This window comes from Myxine glutinosa, chromosome 3 (genome assembly GCF_964187855.1).
Source record: "Myxine glutinosa chromosome 3, kmMyxGlut1.1, whole genome shotgun sequence".
NCBI classification, from domain to species: Eukaryota; Metazoa; Chordata; class Myxini; order Myxiniformes; family Myxinidae; genus Myxine; species Myxine glutinosa.
In genome coordinates, this window is record NC_136263.1 from 17,119,661 (window position 1) to 17,134,660 (window position 15,000).

General features: G+C 43.0%; 1 protein-coding gene across 2 annotated transcripts; it reads left to right on the plus strand.

Annotated features, from left to right (window-relative positions):
• The first annotated feature begins 447 nt into the window (after window positions 1-447).
• LOC137418039 (uncharacterized) lies at window positions 448-13,576 on the plus strand. 2 transcript variants are annotated; one of them, XM_068104017.2, is made up of 6 exons: window positions 451-557; window positions 2,011-2,189; window positions 3,429-3,660; window positions 12,347-12,513; window positions 12,636-12,909; window positions 13,164-13,576. In XM_068104017.2, the coding sequence occupies exons 3-6, from the start codon at window positions 3,620-3,622 to the stop codon at window positions 13,402-13,404; spliced, it is 723 nt and encodes a 240-aa protein (XP_067960118.2). In that variant the 5' UTR covers window positions 451-557; window positions 2,011-2,189; window positions 3,429-3,619; the 3' UTR covers window positions 13,405-13,576. The 2 variants fall into 2 exon arrangements, with proteins under 2 accessions (XP_067960119.2, XP_067960118.2); XM_068104018.2 differs by lacking the exon at window positions 3,429-3,660 and having other exon boundaries at window positions 448-557; window positions 13,164-13,572.
• The last annotated feature ends 1,424 nt before the right edge of the window (window positions 13,577-15,000 follow it).

Here is a 15,000-nt window from a genome sequence, read left to right on the forward strand (position 1 = left end):
TATGAGAGGTTATCCCTACCTTTGTCACGGGGTGGCACCATCTGCCCAAGGTGAGACTTGGGCTCTTGGGCTCGAGAAAGGCAGGTGCATGCAGAGATCCACATCGGGTCTGGGAGTCCCACTGAGTCGGTTTACGGGACCAAGAGAGAATAGAATTGAGACGAAGGTCGAACTAATCGCATTTATATACAGAGACCGTGTTGGTGCCAAGACCGGGTTGTCCACCACATGAATCGTACACCAAGGTGTGTGTTTGAGGGACACCTTCGTTTCAGAGACACTTTCAGGGAAGTGAAGGTTACAAAAGAGAGTTTATCGGATTGGGTTTACAAGTAGTTTGTCTATTTTCTTGGAATTGGGTCTTTAGAGGTTTATCGGTCCTTTCGTGTGATGAATGTTGCCTCGACGAGTCGGGCGGGATTCCAGCTCCAGCCGCCATTGTCGCCCGGGGCACATCGGTTGTTACCTGAACCGGACGGAGACTCCCAACACTATCAGCTCCGGGATCGTCGAGTTGATCACACTTCATGAGCATGTAACACTACCGCACTGTACAGGTAACAATCATTCAGCACCACAACTCGCACTCAATGGTGTGCTCGCACTACCATCACATTAGCCACACTTGTCAGTTGTTTGTGTCAAATGGTCTGTGGGTTTCTCATTGTGTGCAACGATTTGTTCAGGATGATTACCAAACATATGCAGGCATCTGCCACCTGAATGCCTTTTCTTGATACTAATGATCTGTTAAAAAAAAACCACCTTTAGAGGCCATTTTTCCCCACAAAGCGGGGGTTGGCCTTTTTCGGGAACCGTGGTTGTTGTTGTTTTTCGGTCCCCTATTTGAAGCAATGTTTTACGGCCGGATGCCCTTCCTGACGCCAACCCTTTTTGCCGATACTAATGGCAAATGGTCTGATACTAATGATCTGTTGATGAGGATAAATCGAAAAGTACACCTGTAGAAGGAGTGGTGGCTAGAAGACCTTCTGCAGTGAATGGAAGTACCATGTTTATCCAGCTACCTTCTTGTTTGGGTTTCAGAAGGTGGAACGGAGTCTCCAAGGTCTCGAAGTATCCACCTCCGTTTCAGTAAGGGATCCTGATTCATGGACCAGTTTGTCAAGTTTTCTTGTTCTCAAAGTTTTGTTCCGAGGGCTCTTTTCAGGATCATCACCGAGCCTCGGACAGATTCCAACTGCAGTTCATTTGTCATAATATTCCCAGAAATGTTTTTTTTCGGCACTCTTCAGCTTCCAGTATCTTTTCACTTCATTTTTGAGATCCTGGTATTTGGTAATTTCTTGATATCTGTATTGTTTCGGCCAAAATTCCTGAAACTAACACTTCAATTAGCAATGCCTTCTTTTCTTTTTTTGTACATGATTACTATATCCGGTCGCAGTGCTTTGTTTTCTGTATTCACGCTCGATGGGATCATCATGTCGTATGTGAGCGTTACTTCCTTGTTCTCAATTATCACTTTTGGTTCATGTTTCCATAAGTTTTCTGGGACTGGGATATCGAGATGTTTGCAGATGTACCAGTGGATTACTCGAAATACTTTGTTGTGCCTTTGTGTATACAGCTGTTCTGACATGAGTTTTTCTTACATCCCGATAGGAGGTGGCTAAGCTTGGCATTGGCTTGACAGTTAAGGTGGCTGCTTTGAGATCTTAGGGTCTTGGGTTACTGCCCCTGTCGTGCCATTGAAATAACATTAGGTTGGTTGACTCAGTTGCACGTCGCTAACAATAGATCCGATTGGAGTTATCATTATGGCAAGTTAGCATATTCCCTTTTTTGATACATTTATTGAATTTACATTATTAGTGATTTACAGCATAAGCTGCTGGAGATAGCGATTCAGTCTGATTGGAGTTCGATTCCTGATCTGATGATAAACACAGTTCAGCACAGAATATCATAACGGCAGAAATAATATTTAAAAAACAACCTTCATTTCCCCCAAAAAATGAATTCTGTCTCTCCTTGTCTCTTCCCCAGACTGTTCCAAGGGAGCATATCCAAGAAAACCTCACCCCGCTGAACGTTTCCATTCCTCTTCCCTGGTGACATCCCTGGGCCCTAATCAATTACCCCAGGTGGCTAGGATTTCCATAATTAACCCCATGCTCTTCCAGCCAAACAAAGCTGCGTAAAGCAACCAAGAAAAGCAACGCAAGGTAAGCCTTGTGTAGTTAAAAAAATTTTTTTTTTTTTACCTCCGCCACCAAAGGTGGTTGGAGGTTATATTTTCACCGCTGTATGTCTGTCCGTTTGTCTGTCTGTCCGTTTGTGAACAAAATATCTCGAAATGTTGTAGACGGATTTGGACGAAACTTGGTGGACAGGTTGGGTGTCTGACAAGGACGATTCGATTCGATTTTGGTGAAGATCTGAATATGGATTCGGATACGATAATTATTTAATTTTTTAAGTGATTCTTCACCATTGAGTGATGGGGCTAAAACCAACATATAGCAGGATATCTCAAAAAGTTAAGGACTGATTTGGACGAAACTTGGTGGACAGATTGTGTGTGTGTGACAAGGAAGAATCGATTCAATTTTTAATTTAAGATCCGGATACGGAACCGGCTAGTAGAATTTTTTAAGTGATTCTTCACCATTGGGAGATAGGGTCAAAAACGATAAATAGCAGGATATCTCAAAACGTTGCGGATGGATGAATTTGATTAAATGTGATTCTGTTTTGTGATTTTCTGGTCTGTTCTGGGATACAAAACGCAAACTGTTCACCTGGCGGAGGTATGCTCTCTACTGAATGCCATTGTCTTTTTTATTTGGAAATGCCAGCCACCTGGGGTAATTGATTAGGTGAGAGCTGAATGGTTATGCTCTCCAATTATAGGTGAGAGACATGATCACACGTACGCAGAAAGGAGTGAGATATTTTTTTTATTCTGTCTGTCTGGCAGTCAAGCAAAATTGAAAATCATTCCAGACAGGAGACTTACTGGTTTTAAGGACGTCATAAAGGACAAAAACAACAGGCACGCAGAACTAATATAACGTGTTAAATAAGGTGGTGTAATAGACGCAGCACCAACGGCGGTAAACTTCCAAAAAAAGTTTTTCTACGATCTTTAAAATCTTTATTTTATTTCATTTGAATTATGTCCTCAAACACGAGAATACAAATCGTCATTTTTGTCCAATTACTGCTAAACCTTTCCATTTAGCAGTAATGACTTGGATAAAATATCTCGGCATTTTACGTCATCACAACCAATAAAATTAGGAAATTTGGAGAAGTGACAGAACTTCTTGGAGAGGATTGTTGAGAAAGTAGATGGGAGGGTTGTCCAGTCGGTCTTTTCGGAGAGACAAAGTGAGAGTGTGAGATTTGTCAGGATTGAAAGACATGTTCCACTTGTTTGCCCAGTCTGTGATTTTGTCCAGGTCTGCAGAGAGTGAGGAGGCTGCAGTCTGCCGATCTGAGGGATGAGGAATGGAGCGGCAGATAGTGGAGTCATCAGCAAAGAGATAGAGGGGATTTTCCAGAGAGTCGGAGAGATCATTGATGAAGACCAGAAAAAGCACAGGGCCCAGAACACTACCTTGGGGAACTCCAGCCAGAACTGGGAGGGGAGATGAGAGAAATCCCTTCAGGGCCACACGTTGACTACGACCGGTAAGGAAGTCCGCAAGCCATGACTGAGTCCGGTTTTACATCCTCTGATATTGGCCTGCTTAGTTATAACCCACAACTCTCGAACAGATATAATATGTATATATATATATATGGACAGATTATATATATATATATGACAAAATTAAATATAATTTTCCTCCTGGAAATAATTTGAGAAAACAAAGAATCAAAGTACGGAGAATATTTATTGCAACATTGTTTCATCAGGTGCATTATTGTGTGTGGTTATGAAATAATCATCACGGTAGTGAAAATGAGGATGGTCCGCATTTGGAAGCTTCCGATCTCACTGTGCAAGCGGTGTGAGTTTTTTCCGGCCGCACACTCGTTCGGCTCGTTCGGCGCGTCTCCAGTAATGGAGTCGTCAGAGTTCCGCGGTTAATATTTATACAACGATCTTGCAAAGCCGAATATGTTGTGCATCGCCTTTGAAAACATCAGCATTTAGACGAGACGTATAATCCACGACATGATTAGGTGCGGTGCCCCTTGTCGGCGCCTCCTCCGAGCCTCGTCCGCCGCGGCATTAGCGCGGGACGCCCGCGCGACCTTTTGCTGCGCGCGCGCCGGGATTGGCAGCGCGCGATGGGGGCGCGCGCGCGCCAGGTCCTCGCGTCCGTCCGTCACCTGGATCGCTCGGGGGTCGCAGGCCGAACGTGCCGCGAATGTGAAATGGCCGCTGAACTTTTCCAAAACGGGAAACGAGTTCTTCAGTCCCGTCGGAACTCCTCGGATCGAAACGCCGGCTCAGACATGCGTTTGTAACTTTCAAACATGCAAAAGGGATTTCATTATCGATCGATTTCTGTATTAAAGGTTATTATAAAATAAAAAATATTATCATCAGCAATTAATTAATATATGACGTGTGTTGACGTCACGTTGACCCGAAAATAAACAGTTTGTTTTCCCTTCCGAACTCGTGTGACTTGTTGTAAACTGTTTGGAGCGTCCAACCTTTGACCCTATTCATAAACAGTAGTATTATGACGTCATCATTGATGACTTTGATGGTATTTTCTATAGAAGCTTCTTGTTAATTACCTCTGCCACCAAAGGTCGATGGAGCCTGGAGGTTATGTTTTCACCTCTGTCCGTTTGTCCGTTTGTTTGTGAACAATATATCTCAAAATGTTGTGGACGGATTCGGACAAAATTTGGCAGAAATGTAGTGTATGTGACAAGGACGAAATTATTAGATTTTGGTGAAGATCCGGATTCGGATCCGGCTACTATAATTTTTTAAACTGATTCTTCACCATTGAGAGATTGGGCCAAAAACGATACAAAGCGGGATATCTCAAAAAATTATGGATGGATTTGGACAAAACTTGTTGGGCAGGTTGTGTGTGTGACAAGGAACAATCGATTAGATTTTGGTGGAGATTCGGATTCGGATCCGGCTAGTAGAAATTTTAAGTGATTCTTCACCATTGAGTGATGTGGCCAACCAGGCGTAGGTATGCTCTCTACTGAGTGCCGTTCTAGTTGTTAGATATATTTATCTCGGAGAATTAAAAACAGAATTATTTACGAAAGGAAAGCGTACAAACGCGATTGACCTTTAAAACCGCACGAACGATATAACAATCAATAAAATATATGGACTACGGGACTTATCAATAACCGATACTAATGTATCAATGACCCATACAATTATTAATGTCGTATTTACAGTGCTTATCGAAAGTCTACACCACTTTCAAATTTTTCATCTTTTGTTGCCTTATAGCTGGAATTAAATTGCATTAAATCAGACCTTATCCACATTTATTTACATATAGAAACCCACAACTTCAAAGAGAAAAACGAATTCTAGAAATTTTAGAAAATTAATTAAAAATACAAATATGGAATATCGTGGTTGAATAAGTGCCCACCCCCTTATAATAGCAATTGTAAATTAGCTCAGATGTAACCAATCACCTTCAAAATGACACATCAAGTTAATTCGCCTCCACCTGTGTTAGGTTGTCGTGGTTCTGATTATTTCAGAATAAAATCAGATGCTCCTGTAGGTTTACAATGCTGGGTAGTGCATTTCACAGCAAAAACTCAACCATGAGCCCCAAGGAGCTTTCAAAAGGTCTCCGGAATAAAGTTGTGTAAAAGGCACAGATCAGAGGATGGGTATAAAAATATTTAAAGGCCTTGAATATCCCTTGGAGCACAGTCAAGACAATAATTAAGAAGTGGAAGGAGTATGGTACCACGAAGACCTTGCCTAGATCAGGCCGTCCCTCCAAACTGGATGACCAAGCAAGGAGGAGACTTACCATATCAGAGAGGACACCAAGAGGCCAATGGCAACCTTGAAAGAGCTACAGGCCTTTATGGCAAAGACTGGTCACTGTGTGCATGTGACAACAATATCCCAAACACTCCACAAGTCTGGCCTGTACGGTAGGGTGGCAAGAAGGAAGCCATTACTCAAAAAACCCCACCTTGAGTTCCGTTTGAGGTTTGCAAAAAAAAACACTCCGGTGATTCTGAAGCCATGTGGCAAAAAGTTTTGTGGGTTGACGAAACCATGATGGAACTTTTTGGCCTAAATGCAAAACGTTACATTTGGCACAAACCCAACACAGCACATCACCCAAAGAACACCGTCCCTACTGTGAAGCATGGTGGTGGCAGCATCATGTTATGGGCATGCTTCTCATCAGCAGGGCCTGGGGCACTTGTCAGGATAGAAGGGAAAATGGATGGAGAAAAATACAGAAAAATCATAGAGGAAAACCTGCTGCCCTCTGAAAGAAAGCTGAAATTGGGATGGAAGTTCACCATTCAGCATGACAACGATACGGAGCCCACAGCCAAAGCTACACTGGAGTGGCTAAGGAACAAAAAGATAAATGTCCTCGAGTGGCCCAGTTAGACCTCCGACCTAAATCCAATCGAAAATCTGTGCCATGATTGAAAATTGCTGTCCACCAATGCTCCCCACACAACTTGACTGAGCTTGAACAGTTTTGTACAGAAAATATTGCCCAATCAAGGTGTGCAAAGTTGGTAGAGACCTATCCCAACAGACTACCAGCTGTAATTGCTGTCAAAGGTGCTTGCACCAAGTATTAACTCAGGGGGGTGGACACTAACTTTCTGAAATTTGTAGACTTTGTTTTTCACTTGGAAGTTGTGGGTTATGATGTGCAAATAAAGGAGGAAAAAAGTCTGATATAATGTAACTAGTACACCCGTTTGCTATGGGAGTGGCAGGAAGGGTCATTCCTCTTTGGGGTATATAGATTACAGTCGATCTATGGTTGGGTCTCAAGAACATTGGGTATGTGTTCATTTACCAAGTTTCTTCTGGAGAGATCGCCAAGGGGTTTAAGCATTCGAGCAAGCACTCCATTCAAAACCGTTAAGGAACGGCTGGCTTGGCAAGCGCAAGCACGCGATGGGGCGCTAGCGCCAGCTTAGTAAATGAGCACAACCCGGTCTTCCTCCCTTTCAGTTTCGTGTTAAACAGCTGGAGCGAGTTTCAAAAGTTTTCTACGAAAAACGCCACGTTAGCGGCAAGAAGGGTAATGTTATTAACCCAACCCTTGCGTGGTACATAGATTACAGTAGATCTTCGCTCAGTTCTGTAAGTAAAACTTACCTCATGGATGTCGGGATTCCTCCAAATTTCTTTATTTAGTGTTATAAACAGCATTAAGGACTGTTTAAAAAGCTAATCATAAGTGTTTGTGGTTTATAATATTTTTACCTCTGGTAGAGGCCGTTGGGTCGTTGCTCCCACAAAAACGCCATGATAAGTTATTTATAAACGTTGACTCGACGTTTTTTCAAGGAGGAAAAACGCCTTGGGGAGGTGTGATATTATTGGTACTAGTACCGACTGCAAAGCCGCAATGAGCCGGCGAAGCCAAAACCTCTTGCCACTATTTTACCCATCACCATGGCATCAGTAGGTTAGGTAGTTGGTAGTAGGTAGGTAGGTAGTTGGTAGTAGGTAGGTAGGTAGTTGGTAGTAGGTAGGTGTAGTAGGTACCGTACCTGGTAAGACTTGGTAAAAGAGAAGAGCAGACAGTCCTCCCCAATGGCAATACCTGCATACAATAAATGTCACAAGAAGCTTAAGGAAGTAACTATACGATGTGCTAGCTTAAGGCCTATTTTTAACTGGGCTTAACATACGTTTTCACAGTAAGTGTGTAGTCTTCTAACTTCAGTCGCTGTCAGGCGCCAGGGCTGGTTCTCTGACTCTCCGGGCACGGCGGCTTCGTCCACCAGAAGAAGTTAGCTTGCAGTGATTAATTCGGTGAATTCCGTCTCAACTTCGGATATTTCCGGCCGTGAAAAACTATCCGTATTTCTAAACTAAATATGTAAACCGCTTATACCGTATTTCTGGCCATGAAAAACTATCCCATACGGCCGCGAGATTTCTAAAAAATAATTTTTCGTCAATGTGAGAATATTTGACGCCGTTTTCACCCTCCGAAATGCGTAATAAGCTTGTAAAAAAACATTTTTTCAAATGCTCGAATCTCATTGGTTCTGGTCTTTGATGACGATTTTCGTTGAAGATAACGAGGTTGGTCTTAACGTATTTTAATTACTAATGAGAGGTTTCATTAGATTATGAATCAAAGAACGACGGGTGAAACAAACTCCTATTGAACTTTTTCGCAATTGTTTTATGCAAACTTCCGCATCCGGTCGATGGCTGTCTCCAGCACTCCATCCAGTGAGCGCTTTCATTTTAGAAATATTTTTTCAAATGCTCGAATCTCATTGGGTCCGGTGTTCGGTGACGCGTTTTGTTGAAGATAACCAGGCTCGTGCGGGCCGATGTTGGTCTTAAATTATTTTATTAATACATCGGAGGTGCATAAGATTGTGAATCAAACGACGACGGGTGAAAGAAACTCCTAATGAACGTTTTAAATTTGTTATGCATACTTCCGCCTCCGCAAGATGGCTGCGTCCACTGCGCTTCGGATTCTCGAGCCAAGGCATAATCAGGTTTTCAACATAATACGTACTCGTTTATTGACAACACCGGCTTCGCCGGCTATAAATTATTTTATTAATACATCGGAGGTGCATAAGATTGTGAATCAAACGATGACGGGTGAAAGAAACTCCTAATGAACGTTTTAAATTTGTTATGCATACTTCCGCCTCCGCAAGATGGCTGCGTCCACTGCGCTTCGGATTCTCGAGCCAAGGCATAATCAGGTTTTCAACATAATACGTACTCGTTTATTGACAACACCGGCTTCGCCGGCTATTAATATTGTTTTGTCATAACATTAATATTATGCTATTATCGTTAGTTTTGTTATTGGAAGTGGCCTTGGAAAAACGCCATGATAAAGCTAACTTAACATTGATATACACCTCAACACGCAACCCTATTGACAGCAATGGTGGGGAAAACCCGCTCAGGGGAGAAAACCCCATTGGGGAGGGGGGCAAATGATTGCGCTACAACCTTCATTGTGTAACCCTTGGTCATCCTGTAAGGTTTGGTTGAGATTGGATAAGTAACGATGGAATGTATCGCGGTCAAAAAATCATCAGACAGAGAGACGCAAAATTGCGTATTTTAGTATGATTATTTAATTCCAGGCTGTAAGGTAACAAAATGTGAATATTTTTAAAGGAGGTGTAGACTCTCTATCCCATAGGCATTGTATATCCCTTATATCGAATATTGATTTCCCGATTATTGATTCATTGTGTCGTTATTGTTTTACTCTAACGACTCGTTGGGTTTTTGTTTTCTGTTCCTCGCCATCCCATTCTCCCTTTCCCCTCCCCCCCCCCTCCCAACCTCACCCCTCCAGGTCAACCATGGGTCTATAGGTTGTGCTCCATCTTCAGTGCCGATAATTCTGTACGCATTCCCATTAATTAAATGCATTAATTTGAACTGGTCCGGTTTTCGATCAACATCAGTAACCTCATATCTCAATACAATCGTGATTTAACATTATATTTTGATATATTAACACTATAGTATTATTTTGTGATTGGAATGATGAATGATGCTGTTTGGAATGAAAATACAGAGAACGTGCTGTCAATGCCTGACATTTGACTGAAGGTGGCACAGGAACGTGGAATTTATTGGTTCATTGTTTGCCATTCGTCGTTTTTTTTTTACCCAAGTCATTCACGAACCGGCTGTCCATGCCTTAAATGAAAACAATTTAATACTTACATTATTTGCTAACTGGTAACAGGTATCCCCACCCAGGTCATACTGTACTATCCTCTTCAACTAAAGCATCAAACAAGCCCGGCTACGATATGGTTAGACAATCGGTCTTGTTTTTTTCTATACATTATAATCTAAATTGTAGCATTGTTACTTTCAGTATGCGGGCGATGTTATAATCATAATTACTAACTATTGTTAACGATGACCAAGTTAACCCCGCCGTGGGTGTTTTTTAAATTTCCTTCACCGATTGTTTATCCAAATGAATTATTCATTCTTTAAGACGAATCTCAAGGGGAAAACCAAATGTGTATCAATAAATACGTTCATACAGAGCACTTTGTGACATAACACCTGCCCTGCGAACTACCATTCCGATGGTTTATTGTCGAACCCATCGAACCCATCGGACTTCAAGTGTATATATTGTTACGGTCCGGGGTTCGGGTCTACTACGAGGGGGTTAGCCTCCGTTCCCTCCCAAACTTACAGGAATTGAGGCTGCCATGCACGAATAACTTCGTACTTTGGCAGGTTGTGAACCAGCATCTACGAACGCCAATTGGTCCGTCGCGTGATAGCAGGGTCCATCGGCTAACTAAGCTTACCTGTACCACGTGATGGTTTCAATCGGGGAACGTACCTTCCCTCCGGCGGTGTACCACTTTCTTTTGTTCCTGGGTGGAAATCTAGACGGCCGAGCAACCGTTGGTACCCGCCGGGCTGATGCTGATTTTGTTACGGCCGATCGCTACTCTGGGTGTGAGCAATGGCAGCGCAATGGAATAAAAGACATTCATGGACAGAGGGAAAGGAAACGTTTAACAATTCAATTTATTTGCAAGTATTTACAGTGAAACTTATCAATAGGAAATAAAAAGGGAGAAGAGGCAGAAACTTAACATAATTTACGCCTTGTGATGATTACTACGAATAAACACAACAAGGGCACCCATCACACATTCATGGGCGAGAGTAGGGGGAACGAACATTGGGAACCTGTTAGCAAAGTGGTCATGATCCTACCAGATGTTTCTCCTCGCAACGCCTTTTGTCTTGACCTCACCAACGAGCATCTGGCCGGCAAACGACAGTCCTGATCACGAGCAGGTAACAAAAATTCGGGAACTCGGTAGAGTGAGTGCGTCGGTAACTGTGCAAGGAAGAGTGCCAGGGACCCTTGGAGTAAGCACATAGTGATCCCATGCAGGGTAAAGAGTACGTCGTGGCCTCGTGCAGAAAGTGAGTGTCGTGACCACGTGCACCGACAGGGAGTCCTGCAGCTAACAGAGAGCAATGAACACGTGCAAAACGAGCAAAGTCCAAGGCCTTTTTGTTGTGTACATGAGCAGCGAGAGGGAGCAGGGAGAGTCCGGCCAAGAGGGCAATCATGTGCAGGCACGTGCAAGGTGAGCAATGTCCAAAGCCAAGAGAGTGAATCATGTGCAGAGGCCTGTGAGAGAGTCCAGTCAAGAGCGGACGCACACGTGCTGAGTGAAACCGGCAAAGAGACAAAAAATAAAGAAATGTGTGCAAGGCCTTTTGTCCAGCCCTCGCGGAGGGTGGGGGTTGGGGGAGTGTTTTCTGGGCTCCCGATTGGTCGAGTTTGACACTCCACCCTCACAAGCTCCCCTGAAGTTCCTCAGGCCCTGATTGGTGGAGTTTTGCTTCCCTGCTCCCACAAACCCTCTCAAAGGGACTTTTACCTGGTGTTTGAATGGTGTGCTTTGAGCCTGTGTGCATTGCCTGACAAATAATTATCCCCTTATTAGTGGAGGGCCTGTCTTTCCCCTCCCCAACACATAACGACATTTACCTGAAATTAGGGGAAGGGGGAAGATAATGTTTTGCTTTGAAGTAACTATTCTAAAGGACATGTATGTGATATATATATATATATATATATATATATATATATATATATATATATATATATATGGATATATATATATATATATACAGACACTGTCCATAGGCTCCACCCTGCAGAAAACAGTGAACGATATTGTGCAGGGTCCCGTATTCATAAACGTTCTTATGTTAAGTACACTTAAACTCCAAGTGTGACACTTACCTAGGACTAAGACTTATGTCGGTATTCATAAATGACCTTAAGTGTTACACCTCACTCAGTGTGACACCTAAATATAGGCATAACACCTAACCGTTTTGACTGGTCGTTGCTCGGGTTAATGATCACATTTCTTGCACGATTGTGTCAGTTTCTGTGGTTTGGCTGAGTGCCATGACATAAGGACGGGACTACATAACTGGGTTCAAAACCAAATGCTATTATTTAATGCTGTTGTAAGTCGCTAAGAAGACCATCGGCATTCTTTCCACCCTTCATCATGGCAGGGAACTCTCTACGTCTACGAAGCAAAAGAAAAATTTCACTGATGCTGAAAAATTTCGGCTGTGCGAAGAGTATGAAAAGCATATTGGTGTCATCGTATCAAAGTTTTCTGCCGCCGTTTCGAACAGAAAGAAGCATGACGCATGGGTTAAGATAACCGAGGCCATGAATAGAAGAAATCCTACCGTGGTAAGGAGTGACAAGGACTACCAGAAAAAATGGCAGAACATGTGCTCAGTTATGAAGGATGAATACCGCGGCTACCGCGCGTACAGAAAAGAACTTGCTGAAACAGGTGAGAATGGTTTCAATCTTCTGTTATGCCATTTATATTCAGTTGGTTTCTGTATTGTAGTTGATTTTACATTAATTGTAAAATAATATTTTGTTGTTACAAAATTATTTTCGCTTTTATAGGAGGTGGACCAGCACCAGCGGAGCCGTCCCTAATATCGCAGAAGGTCGGCGCGATCCTAGGAGAAGATGATCCAACTGTACACGGTATAGAAAGTGGTGTGGACAGTTCAAGAAAAGTTGCAGGATATGCCGACCACGCCAAGTCACCGGATGCTCCTTTGACACCGGATGCTCCTTTGACACCGAATTTTCCTTTGTCACCGGATGCTCCTTTGACATGGGATGCTCCTTCGAAATCGACATCGGCTGTTCCCAGTACCATTCAAAAGTACCGGTGAGTGTTTATTTGTTTATTCTACAAATCACCCCCCCTTACTCGCTTTCCTTACTCGCTTTAGAGTGTGTTGCTGCCACTTTCCGGTTGTCCTCTTATATCAGAAATTACAATATCCTTATATTAGGTATACTTATACAAGGTAGCTGTCCTATTTGGTGATATGTACAGTGGTAGAATGATGTAGGCTATATGATATACCATGGAATGTCCTATAATGATGGTCTAATTGACACAAGGTATTTGTTTTACAGTCCATCAACAAACAGTGACGCCTCCATGACACGTCTCACAGCAACGAGAAGCCGCAAACTGCCTGCAACATTGCAGAATCCATGCCCGCCTTTGGCCGAGGAAACTGAAAAGAAAACGAAGCGCAAAGCTGATGAACCCGGAGATATCACAGAGATGCAGAAAGATCTTTTGTCTCTTGAGAAGACTCGAGCAACATTAGAAATTGAAAAACTGCGATTGGAAAAAACAAGCTGTCGTTAGAAATAGAGGTATTGCAATTGAAGAAGCAAAAATTAGTTTATCCCGGAAATTTCATGCCGGCGACCTATGGAAGTAATGATGTACCGGTTCCGCATGTCTCCACTAATCTTTGATTTAATACTGTAACGACTAAGGTGAACATGTGAAATACATGCATGAATGAGCATTATTTAATTTGTTTTATGCTTTTCATTTCACTTACATCTATCAGAAGTGAGCAGACAATTTGATCTCTTCTAGCAGCACCATTGTTCCTGTCCGGTAAAACAACTACATTTTCCGGGTCCTCTTCGGGTTGCGGCCGCAGTGCGATTGGCTCTTCATCAAAATCAGGCAAAGCTCAGTCAATTGCAATATTGTGAAGAAGTGCACACACTGCAATGATTTCACAAGATTTTTGTGGCGAGTATCTCAACATCCCGTGAAGACAATGAAAGCGTCTTTTCCACTGTCCCATTCCTCTTTCCACCAAACACCTTGTTTTCTTGTGAGCTCTAGTATTGCTGCGGCGTATTTGGGTTGAGAAATGGCGTCATTAACCATGGTCGCACGGGGTACCCACTGCCACCTAATAGCAGTTCATCACCATTCAGTTCCTCGAAATTTGTGGAAAGTCCACTTTCCCTCAGAATAACTGAGTCGTGGGTACCTCCCGGCCACTTGGCAACGACATTGATGAATCGGTATCTAGCATCCATCACTACTTGAGTGTTTATTGAATAATAGTTTTTCCGGTTAACATATCGCACTCGTGCTGGGTGGGACCTAAAATCCAAACGTGTGTCCCGTCAACTAGGCCAAGAACACCAGGAAAATTTGCAATTTCATGAAACTCTTCAACGATGGTGGGAATGTCTCGATCCTTTGGAAATTTCACGACAGCCTGCAGGAAAGGAAGCAATGCATGGGTGACTTGAGAGACAACTCGACTCATCGTTGGTTGTGATACATGCACTGTATCTCCTTCTGTCAGCTGAAAGGCTCCGGTCGCATAGAAACGTATAGCTGCCAAAACCTTCAGTTCTCTTGGCAATGCATGGTTTCGCAATGTCAATGGATCAAGATTATCACCAATAACATCAATAACATCCAAAATCGTTTGCCGGTCGAGGCGGTATCGTTCGTATAGTTCGACATCATCGTACTCATCTAGCGGATGAAGTCGGTCACGAAATACTCGTTCTCGACGAATTGCACGCCGTCGAACCAGCCGTTCATGTGCTCTCAGAAGCAATGCAGCCATTCCTCTTCGCTGTTTGGTCGAAAGTGGACAGAATATACAGTCTGTGGCCAACTTACGTTCACTTAAGACACCCCTGGAGGTGTCTCAAATATAAGCATGAAGTTGAGTGTAATACATTAGGTAAGTAACATATTGAATACCACTTGTTCGTAAAACCTAATTTAGGAGGTACTTAAGTGTTATACTTAGACTTAAGTATGTTTATGAATACGGGCCCAGGAATCCGTATTGTCCAGGGATGCATTATCCATATTGCCCAGGGATCCGTATTATCCAGGGATCCATATTTTCCAGGGATCCGTATTGTCCAGGGATCCGTATTGTCCAGGGATCCGTATTATCCAGGGATCCAT

Coding starts and splice junctions, on each gene's coding strand:
- LOC137418039 (XM_068104017.2), top strand. CDS start 3,620: ATGAGAGAAATCCCTTCAGGGCCACACGTTGACTACGACCG. Junction 12,514..12,635: donor AAAAGAACTTGCTGAAACAG/GTGAGAATGGTT, acceptor TCGCTTTTATAG/GAGGTGGACCAGCACCAGCG. Junction 12,910..13,163: donor AGTACCATTCAAAAGTACCG/GTGAGTGTTTAT, acceptor TTTGTTTTACAG/TCCATCAACAAACAGTGACG.